Source organism: Anomaloglossus baeobatrachus, unplaced genomic scaffold (assembly GCF_048569485.1).
Source record: "Anomaloglossus baeobatrachus isolate aAnoBae1 unplaced genomic scaffold, aAnoBae1.hap1 Scaffold_503, whole genome shotgun sequence".
NCBI classification, from domain to species: Eukaryota; Metazoa; Chordata; class Amphibia; order Anura; family Aromobatidae; genus Anomaloglossus; species Anomaloglossus baeobatrachus.
The window spans coordinates 119,163-134,320 of record NW_027444386.1 but is presented as its reverse complement, the minus strand read 5'-3'; the positions used below and the strand labels follow the sequence as shown (position 1 = coordinate 134,320).

At 54.9% G+C, this 15,158-nt stretch overlaps 1 protein-coding gene across 1 annotated transcript in view; it reads right to left on the bottom strand.

Moving 5' to 3' along the window:
• The window catches only part of LOC142282265 (tubulin alpha-3 chain-like), a 67,037-nt gene that overhangs the window by 10,086 nt on the left and 41,793 nt on the right, over positions 1-15,158 (bottom strand). The window contains exon 4 of the mRNA XM_075332958.1: positions 14,376-15,056. Within this exon, the coding sequence (XP_075189073.1) occupies positions 14,376-15,056 (681 nt within the window). The remainder of the gene's footprint in view (positions 1-14,375; positions 15,057-15,158) is intronic.

Genomic DNA, 15,158 nt, shown 5'->3' with positions numbered 1-15,158 from the left:
GCAGTTAAAATACACATGTACACACTGCAGTATATATTGGGGTCAGCACTATGTGTGCCGCTTACCGCCCGCCTATAAGCGGGTGTATGGTCGCCACCGTCCTGCCTGGTTGCCGAAAGTCCGAGCTCGGACTGCAGTAATGGCTGCCGGCGTCTTCCCCAGCTCGTGTGAGGAGGGGCGGGCCGTGGGCGTGCCCCAAGTCAGAGCGGGAATCCGGCGTCCGACAGTGTGCAGTGAGAGGGCTGGAGCATGTAAAAAGGCTCCAGCCCTCGGCGCTGCTGATTGCTCAGCGTCTGTCCCCTTCCCTGAGTGACAGGGAGGGGGTGGGAACGAAGCGGCACTAGGCCGCAGAAGCCGGGGACTGGATTTATAAGCGCCGCCGCCGTAAAAGCGCGGTCGGCGCCCAGTCCCCGGCGAACTACAAGTCCCAGCCGCGCCGCCGCTCCCGGAGCGTCCGGCGCGGTAGTTCCCAATACACAAAGTCACTCAGCAAAGCTGCAGTGACTGTAACCCTTTACTGTCCCCGGCGCACTAGCACACCCAGCAAGTCTGGAGTGTGCTGTGTCTGTGTGTCCGGGGACACAGAGTACCTGTAATGGAGCAGGGCCATGTCCCTGAACGGTACTCCAGCTCCGTATCCAGCAGGTTCAAATGGGTCTGTGGATGGAGCCCGGCGTCAGAGCTTTGAGGCCGGCAGGATCCCACTTCCTCAGAGCCCCTCAGGGGGATGTGGAAGGAAAGCAGCATGTGGGCTCCAGCCGCCGTACCAGCAATAGGTACCTCAACCTTACAACACCATCAACGGGTGAGAAGGGAGCATGCTGGGGGCCCTATATGGGCCCTCTTTTCTTCCATCCGAAATAGTCAGCAGCTACTGCTGACTAAAATCTGTGGAGCTATGCATGGATGTCTGACCTCCTTCGCACAAAGCTTGAAAACTGGAGAACCCGTGATACCACGGGGGGGTATAGCCAGAAGGGGAGGGGCCTAGCACTTTTTAGTGTAGTGCTTTGTGTGGCCTCCGGAGGCAGTAGCTATACCCCAATCGTCTGGGTCTCCCAATAGAGCGCTGAAGAAAGTACTCAATTTACGCTTGGGATACAGGAAATGGAATTTCTCCTGCTGTGCAGCTGCCTCCTCTGCAGAAGGGGCTGGGGGAGAAATATCCAACAGCCTATTGATGGCCGCTATAAGGTCATTTACCATGGCGTCACCATCTGGCGTATCCAAATTGAGTGCGGCGTCAGGACAAGACTCCTGATCACCCACCTCTGAGCCATCATATAGAGACCCTTCTCGCTGAGACCCTGATCCGCGTGATGACGTGGAGGGTCTCTCCCAGCGAGCTCGCTTAGGCGGACTGGGACTGTCATCGGAGTCAGAGCCCTCAGCCTGTGATGCCTGGGACCCCCTTGAATTACGGATTAATTCCAGCTGAGGGGGGCCGGGGAACATAGACACAGCGGTGTCCATGGTCTGAGCAACTGGCCTGGACTGCAAGGTCTCCAGGATTTTTGTCATAGTCACAGACATTTTATCAGCAAAGACTGCAAATTCTGTCCCCGTCACCGGGGTAGGGTTCACAGGCGTCTCTGCCTGGGCTACCACCACAATAGGCTCTGGCTGACGAAGTGCCACTGGGACTGAACATTGCACACAATGAGAGTCGTTGGAGCCTGCTGGTAGATTAGCCCCACATGCTGTACAAGCAGTGTATACAGCCCGTGCCTTGGCACCCTTGCGTTTTGCGGATGACATGCTGTTGTCTCCTCAAAGCAATATAGGGTGTACAGCCAAGAAGCGACCTTACAGTGCAGTACACAAATATAACACTGTGGCACTAGTGGGGCCGCACGTATGTGCTGCTTACCGCCCGCTTAGCGCGGGTGTGTGGTCGCCAGAAACCCCTAGCCTGGGTCCCTCAGAGCCTGCGTCCGTTCTCCAGCCAGACTGCATGTGTATAATGGCTGCCGGCGTCCTGGGGAGCTGCAAGCCTGGGGGCGGGCCTAGGGCGTGCACAGAGAAAAAAGCGCGAAGCCTGTGTCCTACTGTGCTCAGTGAGAGGGCTGGAGCATGTAAATCGTGCTCCAGCCCTCGGCGCTGCCGATTGAACAACGTCTCTCCCCTACCCTGATTGACAGGGTGGGGGGCGTTAACGAAGCGGAGCTAGGCCGCAGAAAACCGGGGACTAAAGTTAGAAGCGCCGCCGCCGTAAAAGCGCGGTCGGCGCGTCCCCGGCGCACTACAAGTCGCAGCTGCGCCGCCGCTCCAGGGGCGGTCGGCGCGGCGATCCACACACATAAAGTCCCCCAGTAATCTGCGGGGACTATAAGCCCAGCGCACAGCGCTACAGTCCCCGGCGCACTAGCACACCCAGCAAGCCTGGGGTGTGCGTGGCCTGCCATACGGGGACACAGAGTACCTGAAAGTTGCAGGGCCTTGTCCCTGAACGGCACTCCCGCTCCACATCCAGCAGGTTCAATGGGTCTGTGGATGGAGCCCGGCCTCAGGGCTTGGTGGCCGGTAAGATCCCACTTCCTCAGAGCCCCTCAGGGGGATGGGGAAGGAAAACAGCATGTGGGCTCCAGCCTCCGTACCCGCAATGGGTACCTCAACCTTACAAACCACAAGTGGGGTAAGAAGGGAGCATGCTGGGGGCCCCATATGGGCCCTCTTTTCTTCCATCCGATATAGTCAGCAGCTACTGCTGACTAAACAGTGGAGCTATGCGTGGATGTCTGACCTCCTTCGCACAAAGCAGAAAACTGGTGAGCCAGTGATCCCACTGGGGGTGTATAGCCAGAAGGGGAGGGGCCTTACACTTTTTAGTGTAATTGCTTTGTGTGGCCTCCGGAGGCAGTGCTATACACCCAATCGTCTGGGTCTCCCAATGGAGCGCCGAAGAAAAGTGCTTTGCTTTTAACTGATATTTACCCTGGCCCTCGCCCTCCCCAGCCTGAGAATATCGGGCCGCCGCTGTGTGCTTACCCGGCTGGACGGTAAAAATACGGCGGAGCACACGCTTTTTTTTTTAATATGTACATTGGATTTCTATGTGTCTGTGCATTATATATGTATACTTCCTACACCACTGAAAATGGAGGAACTTCCTCTTCCTCTTCTAGTCACATCACGTCCTTGCAAAACACAGGGCAGTGATGTACACTATGTCCCGAAAAACGTGAAACAACGCGGGAATAACGCAGGAAAACGCAATGAAACGCACATGATTTGCTACCTGCGCTATTCCTGCGCTATTTCATGATTACATTGCAGTCAATGGAGTGAATAACGCAGCTACCTGCAGAAAAGAAGTGACTGCTCATTCTTTTTCTTAAGAAAATTATTTCGGTAGATTTTCTTAAGAAAAAACGCAGTGTGCGCACAGCTATTTTTTTTTCCCCATAGGTTTTGCTGGGGAATGTCTGCAGAAAGGCACAACCATTTTCTCAAGAAATTTCTGCAGCAAAAACACACAAAAAGAAGGGAATTTTGTTTACTTATCGTAAATTCCTTTTCTTCTAGCTCCTATTGGGAGACCCAGACAATTGGGTGTATAGCTTCTGCCTCCGGAGGCCACACAAAGTATTACACTTTAAAAAGTGATACCCCTCCCCTCTGCCTATACACCCTCCCGTGCATCACGGGCTCCTCAGTTTTGGTGCAAAAGCAGGAAGGAGAAGACTTATGAATTGGTATAGGGTAAATTCAATCCGAAGGATGTTCGGAGAACTGAAAACCATGAACCAAAAGAACAATTTAACATGAACAACATGTGTACACAAAAGAACAAACAGCCCGAAGGGAACAGGGGCGGGTGCTGGGTCTCCCAATAGGAGCTAGAAGAAAAGGAATTTACGGTAAGTAAACAAAATTCCCTTCTTCTTTGTCGCTCCATTGGGAGACCCAGACAATTGGGACGTCCAAAAGCAGTCCCTGGGTGGGTAAAAGAATACCTCGATAGAAAGAGCTGAAAACGACCCCCTCTTACAGGTGGGCAACCGCCGCCTGAAGGACTCGTCTACCTAGGCTGGCATCCGCCGAAGCATAGGTATGCACCTGATAGTGTTTCGTGAAAGTGTGCAGGCTCGACCAGGTAGCCGCCTGACACACCTGCTGAGCCGTAGCCTGGTGCCTCAAAGCCCAGGACGCGCCCACGGCTCTGGTAGAATGGGCCTTCAGCCCCGAGGGAACCGGAAGCCCAGCCAAACGGTAGGCTTCGAGAATTGGCTCCTTGATCCACCGAGCCAAGGTTGATTTGGAAGCCTGTGACCCTTTACGCTGGCCAGCGACAAGGACAAAGAGTGCATCCGAGCGGCGCAGGGGCGCCGTACGAGAAATGTAGAGTCTGAGTGCTCTCACCAGATCTAACAAGTGCAAATCCTTTTCACATTGGTGAACTGGATGAGGACAAAAAGAAGGTAAGGAGATATCCTGATTGAGATGAAAGGGGGATACCACCTTAGGGAGAAATTCCGGAACCGGACGCAGAACCACCTTGTCCTGGTGAAAAACCAGGAAAGGGGCTTTGCACGACAATGCTGCTAGCTCAGACACTCTCCGAAGTGAATGCGACTAGAAAAACCACTTTCTGCGAAAGGCGTGAGAGAGAAATATCTCTCATTGGCTCGAATGGTGGTTTCTGAAGAACCATCAGCACCCTGTTCATATCCCAGGGTTCTAACGGACGCTTGTAAGGAGGGACGATGTGACAAACCCCCTGCAGGAACGTGCGTACCTGTGGAAGTCTGGCTAGGCGCTTCTGGAAAAACACAGAGAGCGCTGAGACTTGTCCCTTAAGGGAGCCGAGCGACAAACCCTTTTCCAGTCCAGATTGAAGGAAGGACAGAAAAGTGGGCAAGGCAAAAGGCCAGGGAGAAAAACCCTGAGCAGAGCACCACGACAGGAAAATTTTCCACGTCCTGTGGTAGATCTTGGCGGACGTTGGTTTCCTGGCCTGTCTCATAGTGGCAATGACGTCTTGAGATAACCCTGAAGACGCTAGGATCCAGGACTCAATGGCCACACAGTCAGGTTGAGGGCCGCAGAATTCAGATGGAAAAATGGCCCTTGAGATAGCAAGTCTGGTCGGTCTGGTAGTGCCCACGGTTGGCCGACCGTGAGATGCCACAGATCCGGGTACCACGACCGCCTCGGCCAGTCTGGAGCGACGAGGATGACGCGGCGGCAGTCGGCCCTGATCTTGCGTAACACTCTGGGCAACAGTGCCAGTGGAGGAAACACATAAGGGAGCTGAAACTGCGACCAATCCTGAACTAAGGCGTCTGCCGCCAGAGCTCTGGGATCTTGAGACCGTGCCATGAACACCGGTACCTTGTTGTTGTGCCGGGACGCCATGAGGTCGACATCCGGCACCCCCCAGCGGCAACAGATCTCCTGAAACACGTCCGGGTGAAGGGACCATTCCCCTGCGTCCATGCCCTGGCGACTGAGATAGTCTGCTTCCCAGTTTTCCACGCCTGGAATGTGAACTGCAGAGATGGTGGAGGCCGTGGCTTCCACCCACATCAAAATCCGCCGGACTTCCTGGAAGACTTGCCGACTGCGTGTGCCGCCTTGGTGGTTGATGTATGCCACCGCTGTGGAATTGTCCGACTGAATTCTGATCTGCTTGCCTTCCAGCCACTGCTGGAACGCCTTCAGGGCAAGATACACTGCCCGTATTTCCAGAACATTGATCTGAAGCGAGGACTCTTGCTGGGTCCACGTACCCTGAGCCCTGTGGTGGAGAAAAACCGCTCCCCACCCTGACAGACGCGAGTGACCACCTCCCAGGATGGGGGTAGGAAGGATTTCCCCTTCGATAATGAAGTGGGAAGAAGCCACCACCGAAGGGAAGCTTTGGTCGCCTGAGAGAGGGAGACGTTCCTGTCGAGGGACGTCGGCTTCCTGTCCCATTTGCGTAGGATGTCCCATTGAAGTGGACGCAGGTGAAACTGCGCGAAAGGAACTGCCTCCATTGCTGCCACCATCTTCCCCAGGAAGTGCATGAGGCGCCTCAAGGGGTGTGACTGGCCTTGAAGGAGAGATTGCACCCCTGTCTGTAGTGACCGCTGCTTGATCAGTGGAAGCTTCACTATCGCTGAGAGGGTATGAAACTCCATGCCAAGATATGTCAGCGATTGGGCCGGTGTCAGATTTGACTTTGGAAAATTGATGATCCACCCGAAACTCTGGAGAGTCTCCAGGGTAGCGTCGAGGCTGTGTTGGCATGCCTCTAGAGAGGGTGCCTTGATCAACAGATCGTCCAAGTAAGGGATCACCGAGTGACCCTGAGAGTGGAGGACCGCTACTACAGTAGCCATAACCTTGGTGAAAACCCGTGGGGCTGTTGCCAGGCCGAACGGCAGTGCCACGAACTGCAGGTGTTCGTTTTCTATGGCGAAGCGCAAGAAGCGCTGGTGCTCTGGAGCAATCGGTACGTGGAGATATGCATCCTTGATATCGATCGATGCAAGGAAATCTCCTTGGGACATTGAGGCGATGACGGAGCGGAGGGATTCCATCCGGAACCGCCTGGTCTTTACGTGTTTGTTGAGAAGTTTCAGGTCCAGGACAGGACGGAAAGACCCGTCCTTCTTTGGGACCACAAACAAGTTGGAGTAAAAACCGTGACCCTGTTGCTGAATAGGAACAGGGACCACCACTCCTTCTGCCTTCAGAGTGCCCAGCGCCTGCAGAAGAGCCTCGGCTCGCTCGGGAGGCGGGGATGACCTGAAGAATCGAGTCGGGGGACGAGAGGTGAACTCTATCTTGTAACCGTGAGACAGAATGTCTCTCACCCAACGGTCTTTTACCCGTGGCAGCCAGGTGTCGCAAAAGCGGGAGAGCCTGCCACCGACCGAGGATGCGGAGTGAGGAGGCCGAAAGTCATGAGGAAGCCGCTTTGGTAGCGGCACCTCCGGTGGCCTTTTTAGGACGTGACTTAGACCGCCATGCATCAGAGTTCCTTTGATCTTTCTGAGGCCTTGTGGACGAGGAGAATTGGGACCTGCCCGCGCCCCGAAAGGACCGAAAACTCGACTGCCCCCTCCTCTGTTGGGGTATTTTCGGTTTGGGCTGGGGTAAGGATGTATCCTTTCCCTTGGATTGTTTGATGATTTCATCCAAACGCTCGCAAAACAACCGGTTGGCAGAAATTGGCAAACTGGTTAAGCGCTTTTTGGAAACAGAATCTGCCTTCCATTCCCGTAGCCACAAGGCCCTGCGGAGTACCACCGAATTGGCGGCTGCAACCGCCGTACGGCTCGCAGAGTCCAGAACAGCATTAATAGCGTAAGACGCAAATGCCGAAGTCTGTGTGGTTATGGACGCCACCTGTGGCGCGGACGTGCGTGTGGCTGCGTCGATTTGCGCTTGACCTGCTGAGATAGCTTGCAGCGCCCATACGGCTGCGAATGCTGGGGCAAAAGAAGCGCCGATAGCTTCATAGATGGATTTCAACCAGAGCTCCATCTGCCTGTCAGTGGCATCTTTGAGTGAAGCCCCGTCTTCCACTGCAAGTATGGATCTAGCTGCCAGTCTGGAGATTGGAGGATCCACTTTGGGACACTGAGCCCAACTTTTGACCACGTCAGGGGGAAAGGGATAACGTGTATCCTTAAGGCGCTTAGAAAAACGCCTATCTGGACAAGCATGGTGATTCTGGACTGCCTCTCTGAAATCAGAGTGGTCCAGAAACATACTCGGTGTACGCTTGGGAAACCTGAAACGGAATTTCTCCTGCTGTGAAGCTGACTCCTCCACCGGAGGAGCTGAGGGAGAAATATCCAACATACGATTGATTGACGCAATTAGGTCGTTCACTATGGCGTCCCTGTCCGGAGTATCAAGATTGAGAGCGGCCTCAGGATCAGAATCCTGATCAGCTGTCTCCGCATCATCAACCAGAGATTCCCCCCGCTGAGACCCTGAACAATATGAGGATGTCAAGGGAATTGTCAAGCGAGCTCGCTTAGTTGGTCTGGGGCCGGGGTCTGTGTCAGAACCCTCAGCCTGGGATCCATGAGACACCCCAGGAGGACATTGTTGGTCCAACTGAGGTGGGCCAGGGAACAAAGATTCAACAGAGTCCCTGTGCTGAGATACCGGCCTGGACTGCAAGGCTTCTAGTATCTTAGCCATAGTCTCAGAGAGTTTTGCAAACTCTGTCCCCGTCACCTGAACAGTGTCAGCAGGTGGCTCCCCCTGGGCCCCCCTTAGCAGAGGCTCTAGCTGAGTAAGTGCCACAGGGGCCGAACAGTGCACACAATGAGGGTCAGTGGAACCTGCCGGTAGCGGGGTCATACATGCGGCGCAGGCAGCATAATAAGCCTGTGTTTTGGCACCCCTGCCTTTCGTGGGCGCCATGCTATTATCTTCCCTGAGTAACACAATAGGGTATATAGCCAGAAATCAACTGTGCACCATACAGTGTAAAATATGTATACCATAAACATATAATGTTACACTACTGCACAATGGGGCTAGCACCACAGGTGCTGCTTACCACCCGCCTAAAGCGGTTGTGAGGCCACCAGAGTCCCTGCCTGAGTCTCCCAGACTTTGTCCCCCTCTGTAGCGTCCAAGGAGCTGACAGGAATGGCTGCCGGCGTCCTGAGGAGAGGTGGGAGCCGTGGGCGTGGCTCAGAAAGTGCGGGAGCTGGTGCCTGCACTGTGCACAGTGAGGGGGGTGGAGTATGCAAAGCATGCTCCAGCCCTCAGTGCTGCTCGTTCTGTGCAGCGTCCCGCCCTTCCCCTGCCTGTCAGGGCTGTGGGCGGGAGGAAAGGAAACTAGGCCGCAAAAATCCGGGGACTCTAGTAATAAACGCGGCCGCCGTAAAAGCGCGGCCGGCGCGAAAGTCCCCGGCGCACTACAAGTCCCAGCCGCGCCGCAGTGTTTCCCTGGCAGCGGCGGTTAGTGCGGCAGTCCCTATACATAAACACACTCAGCAGCGCTGAGTGTGTAATGGCACATATTAACCCGGTCAGCGCCGCGGTCCCCGGTGCACTAGCACACCCAGCAATGCTGGAGTGTTGCTGTGCGTGGTCCCCACGGGGACACAGAGTACCTCCAAGTAGCAGGGCCATGTCCCTGAACGATACCCGGCTCCTATCCAGCAGTCTCCCAGGAGTTGTGGATAAAGCACGGTCTCAGTGCCTGGAGACCGATAGGATCCCACTTCACCAGAGCCCTGAGGGGGATGGGGAAGGAAAGCAGCATGTGGGCTCCAGCCTCCGTACCCGCAATGGATACCTCAACCTTAACTACACCGCCGACAAGAGTGGGGTGAGAAGGGAGCATGCTGGGGGCCCTATATGGGCCCACTTTTCTTCCATCCGATATAGTCAGCAGCTGCTGCTGACCAATCTGTGGAGCTGTGCGTGCGTGTCTGACCTCCTTCGCACAAAGCAAAAAACTGAGGAGCCTGTGGGACCACGGGGGGTGTATAGGCAGAAGGGGAGGGGCTTAACACTTTTAAGTGTAATACTTTGTGCGGCCTCCGGAGGCATAGCCTATACACCCCAATTGTCTGGGTCTCCCAATGGAGCGACAAAGAAAGGGGACACCACCTTAGGGAGAAAGTCCGGGACCGGACGCAGAACCAACTTATCCTGGTGAAACACCAGGAAGGGGGCTTTGCATGACAGCGCTGCAAGCTCCGACACTCTTCGGAGTGATGTAACTGCCACCTTCTGCGAAAGACGTGATAAAGAAACATCCCGCAGCGGCTCGAAAGGTGGTTTCTGAAGAGCCGTTAGCACCCTGTTAAGGTCCCAGGGTTCCAGCGGACGCTTGTATGGTGGGACTATGTGGCAAACTCCCTGCAGGAACGTGCGGACCTGCGGAAGCCTGGCCAGGCGCTTTTGAAAAAATACGGAGAGCGCCGATACTTGTCCTTTGAGAGAGCCGAGTGACAAACCCTTGTCCATTCCGGATTGAAGGAATGAAAGAAAAGTGGGTAAGGCAAACGGCCATGGAGGAAAACCGTTATCAGAGCACCAGGATAAGAAGATCCTCCACGTCCTGTGATAGATCTTGGCGGACGTTGGTTTCCTGGCCTGTCTCATAGTGGCAATGACCTCTTGAGATAACCCTGAAGACGCTAGGAGCCAGGACTCAATGGCCACACAGTCAGGTTGAGGGCCACAGAATTCAGATGGAAAAACGGCCCTTGTGACAGCAAGTCTGGGCGGTCTGGAAGCGCCCACGGTTGACCCACCGTGAGATGCCACAGATCCGGGTACCACGATCGCCTCGGCCAATCTGGAGCGACGAGAATGGCGCGACGACAGTCGGACCTGACTTTGCGCAGCACTCTGGGCAGCATCGCCAGAGGGGGGAACACATAAGGCAGTCGAAACTGCGACCAATCCTGAACTAATGCGTCCGCCGCCAGAGCTCTGTGATCCTGAGACCGTGCCATGAAGGCCGGGACCTTGTTGTTGTGTCGTGACGCCATGAGATCAACGTCCGGCGTTCCCCAGCGGCGACAGATCTCTCGAAACACGTCTGGGTGAAGAGACCATTCCCCCGCGTCCATGCCCTGACGACTGAGAAAATCTGCTTCCCAGTTTTCTACGCCCGGGATGTACACTGCGGAGATCGTGGAGGCTGTGGCCTCCACCCACTGCAGAATCCGCCTGACTTCCTGGAAGGCTTGACGACTGCGCGTGCCGCCCTGATGGTTGATGTATGCGACGGCAGTGGCGTTGTCCGACTGTATACGGATCTGCCTGCCCTCCAGCCACCGATGGAAGGCCAATAAGGCTAGATACACTGCCCTTATCTCCAGAACATTGATCTGAAGGGAGGACTCTACCGGAGTCCAGGTTCACTGAGCCCTGTGGTGGCGGAAAACCGCTCCCCACCCTGAAAGGCTCGCGTCCGTGGTGACCACAGCCCAGGTTGGGGGTAGGAAGGATCTTCCTTGCGATAGAGAATTGGGACGGAGCCACCACTGAAGAGACGTCTTGGTTGCAAGGGACAGAGAGACGTTCCTGTCGAGGGAAGTCGACCTCCTGTCCCATTGGAGTGGCCGCAGATGGAATTGCGCGAACGGCACTGCCTCCATCGCTGCCACCATCTTCCCCAGGAAGTGCATGAGGCACCTCAAGGGGTATGACTGACCCCGAAGAAGAGATTGTATCCCTGCCTGCAGGGACAGCTGTTTGTCCAGCGGTAGCTTGACTACCGCTGACTGTGTATGAAACTCCATCCCGAGGTAAGTCAGTGATTGAGTCGGTGTCAACTGGGATTTTGGGAAGTTGATTATCCACCCGAACTGCTGGAGAGTCGCCAGAGTGACTGTAAGGCTGTGTTGACACGCCGCCCGAAAAGCTGCCCTGACTAGGAGATCGTCTAAGTAGGGAATCACCGAGTGGCCCTGAGAGTGTAGGACTGCTACAACGGATGCCATGACTTTGGTGAACACCCGTGGGGCTGTTGCCAGGCCGAAAGGCAATGCCACGAACTGAAGGTGCTCGTCCCCGATGGCGAAACGCAAGAAGCGTTGATGTTCGGGTGCGATCGGCACATGGAGATAAGCATCCTTGATGTCGATCGATGCTAGGAAGTCTCCTTGTGACATCGAGGCGATGACCGAGCGGAGAGATTCCATCCGAAACCGTCTGGTGCTCACATGTCTGTTGAGCAATTTGAGGTCCAGAACGGGGCGGAATGATCCGTCCTTCTTAGGCACCACGAACAAGTTGGAGTAAAAGCCGCGACCATGTTCCTGAGGGGGAACCGGGATCACAACTCCCTCTGTTTTCAGAGTGGCCACTGCCTGAAAAAGTGCGTTGGCCCGCTAGGCGTAGGAAGAAAAAGCTGTCGCTTGAGAAGTCAGAGACGCAACCTGCAGAGCAGAATTACGTGTGACTGCATTAATCTCAGCCAGACAAGCTGAGATAGCTTGTAGTGCCCACACGGCTGCAAAGGCCGGGGCAAAAGACGCGCCCGTGGCTTCATAGATGGATTTCATCAGGAGCTCTATCTGCCTGTCAGTGGCATCCTTCAGCGATGAGCCATCTGCCACCGATACTACAGATCTAGCCGCCAATCTAGAGACTGGAGGATCCACCTTGGGACACTGAGCCCAACCCTTAACTACGTCAGAGGGGAAGGGGTAACGCGTGTCAGTAAGGCGCTTAGTAAAGCTCTTGTCCGGAACCGCTCTGGGCTTCTGGACTGCATCTCTGAAGTTAGAGTGATCGAAAAAAGCACTCCGTGTACGTTTGGGGAACCGAAACTGGTGTTTCTCCTGCTGAGAAGCCGACTCCTCTACAGGTGGAGGCGGGGGAGACAGATCTAACACCTGGTTAATGGACGAGATAAGATCATTAACTAAGGCGTCCCCTTCAGGTGTATCAAGATTGAGGGCAACGTCAGGTTCAGAGCCCTGAGCTGCGACGTCCGCCTCGTCCTCCAGAGAGTCCTCGGGCTGGGAACCCGAACAGCGTGAAGAAGTCGGGGAAGATTCCCAGCGAGCCCACTTAGTCGGTCTGGGACTGAGATCCGGGCAGGAGTCCTCCGCGTGGGACCTAGGGCCCAACCTGGGAGCGCGCTGCGGCGCGGACCGAGAGGGGCCTGGAGGCGACGAGCTAACGGGGACCGGGGCCTGTGTAAGGACCGGTCTGGACGGCAAAGCTTCTAGCAGCTTGGCAGACCATTGGTCCATAGACTGAGCCATGGATTGCGAAAGTGACTCAGAGAGTTTCTCAGCAAACGCAGCAAACTCTGTCCCTGCCGCCTGGACAGGGGGAGCAGGGGGGTCTACATGAGCCGAGGGGCCCACTAGTGACCGAGGCTCCGGCTGAGCAAGCGAAACAGGGGTTGAGCATTGCTCACAGTGAGGGTAGGTGGAACCTGCAGGTAACATAGCCGCACAAGAGGTACAGGTCGCAAAAAACCCCTGTGCCTTAGCACCTTTGCTCCTTGTGGACGACATGCTGTTGTCTCCCAGGAGAGTGATCACTGAGGGTATATGGGAAGGGGTATACAGCCCGACCGAACAGAAATATGTATATAAATACGTATCTATTCCGGCACCCTGGGGGGGGGACCAGCACCGGGTGACCGGTGTGGCTTACCGACCGCTAAAAAGCGAGTGTGTGTCCTCCAGATTCCCTGCCTTAGGTCTCCCAGAGCTGCAGAGCTCTTCTCTGATAATCCTCCACCGGCAGAATGCCAAAAAACATGGCTGCCGGAGCTCTCAGGGGAGGAGTGGAGCCGTGGGCGGTGCTAGAAAAGTGCGGGAATCTGGGGTCCCCACAGTGATCAGTGAGGGGGGAGGAAACATACAGGATGCTCCGGCCCTCACAGCCGACGTCAGGCCAGCCGTCCCGCCCTTACCCCTGACAGGCAAGCCCGGGGGCGGGATTTTAGCTACTAGGCCGCGATGAAGCCGGGGACTAAATTTAAGACCGCGGCCGACAAGCAGGCTCGGTCGGCGCGGAAGTCCGCCGGTCTTCCGAAATCAGCAGCTGCTGCAGCGTCCGGGAATAAGGCGCTCCATGCACAGTCCCCATGGGGACACAGAGTACCTTATAGATGCAGGGCCCGATCCCTGAGGAAGAATATACTCCTGTCCAGCAGATTCCCACAGGGGCTGCGGAGGGAGCCCGGTCCCAGTGAATGGATGACCGGTTAGGATCCCACTTCTCCCAGAGCCACTAAGGGATGGTGAAGTAAAACGGCATGAGGCTCCGGCCTTTGTACCCGCAATGGGTACCTCAACCTTAACAGCACCGCCGACTTTAGTGGGGTGAGAAGGGAACATGCCGGGGACCCCGTGGGGGTCCTCTTTTCTTCCAACCGATATAACTAATCTGAGAATGCATGAGTGGATGTGTGCCTCCTTCCACACAAAGCATAAAACTGAGGAGCCCGTGATGCACGGGAGGGTGTATAGGCAGAGGGGAGGGGTTACACTTTTAAAGTGTAATACTTTGTGTGGCCTCCGGAGGCAGAAGCTATACACCCAATTGTCTGGGTCTCCCAATGGAGCGACAAAGAAAAAGCGGGTAAAAACGCAGTGTGCGCACAGGGCCTAATGGAGTCTTCAGACTTGGTATATTGATGACCTTTCCTTGGCACGGACATGCCATCACTTTATTATCAGTAGGGTTATACTTCTAGGACCCCCCACAATCCTGAGACTGAAGGGGCTAAGATGTCAATGTGTAGGAAAATTAGTGAGGATCCGCTTCAATCTCACAATCTGCACCCCACTAGTCATGTGATGGTATATCTTTTCTATAGGCTTCACTTTATTATATGGGTTTTTCCACCAATCTAATTCTGTGCTAATATTCTCGGCACTGGTAATGACACTTTCCATTTAGGCCGGTGTGGGTGGGTTTCTAATACTAACCTTGAATCCTGTTGGGCACCAGTCTACAAACTGAATAGTGCGTTTTGTCTTAATGGTTGCGATGGCGGCGTTGACATCCTTGGGGACCACGTCCCCCCTGTATAACATGCAGCAGGCCATGTATTTGCCGTGGCGGGGGTCACACTTCACCATCTGGTTTGCAGGCTCAAAGCAGGCATTGGTTATTTCAGCCACGGAGAGCTGCTCGTGGTAGGCCTTCTCTGCAGAGATGACAGGCGCGTACGTGACCAGCGGGAAATGGATACGTGGATATGGAACCAGGTTTGTCTGAAATTCGGTGAGATCAACATTTAAAGCCCCATCAAACCTCAGCGAGGCAGTGATGGACGACACGATCTGCCCAATGAGACGGTTGAGATTTGTGTATGTTGGACGTTCAATGTCCAAGTTTCGGCGACAAATATCATAAATGGCCTCATTGTCCACCATAAAGGCACAATCTGAATGCTCCAGCGTGGTGTGTGTGGTCAGTATGGAGTTGTATGGCTCCACCACTGCTGTGGACACTTGCGGTGCTGGGTAGATTGCAAACTCAAGCTTGGACTTCTTGCCATAATCTATAGAGAGTCTCTCCATCAGAAGAGATGCAAATCCTGAGCCTGTGCCGCCTCCAAAGCTGTGGAAAATGAGGAAACCTTGTAATCCGGTGCACTGGTCAGCCTGCGAGAGAAGATAGTGCCATATTACACACAACTGTCATAACCAAAGCCTTCCATGTCCTCTATGTATAGATCAGTGCTGATCATAGGGGCCATAGAGGAG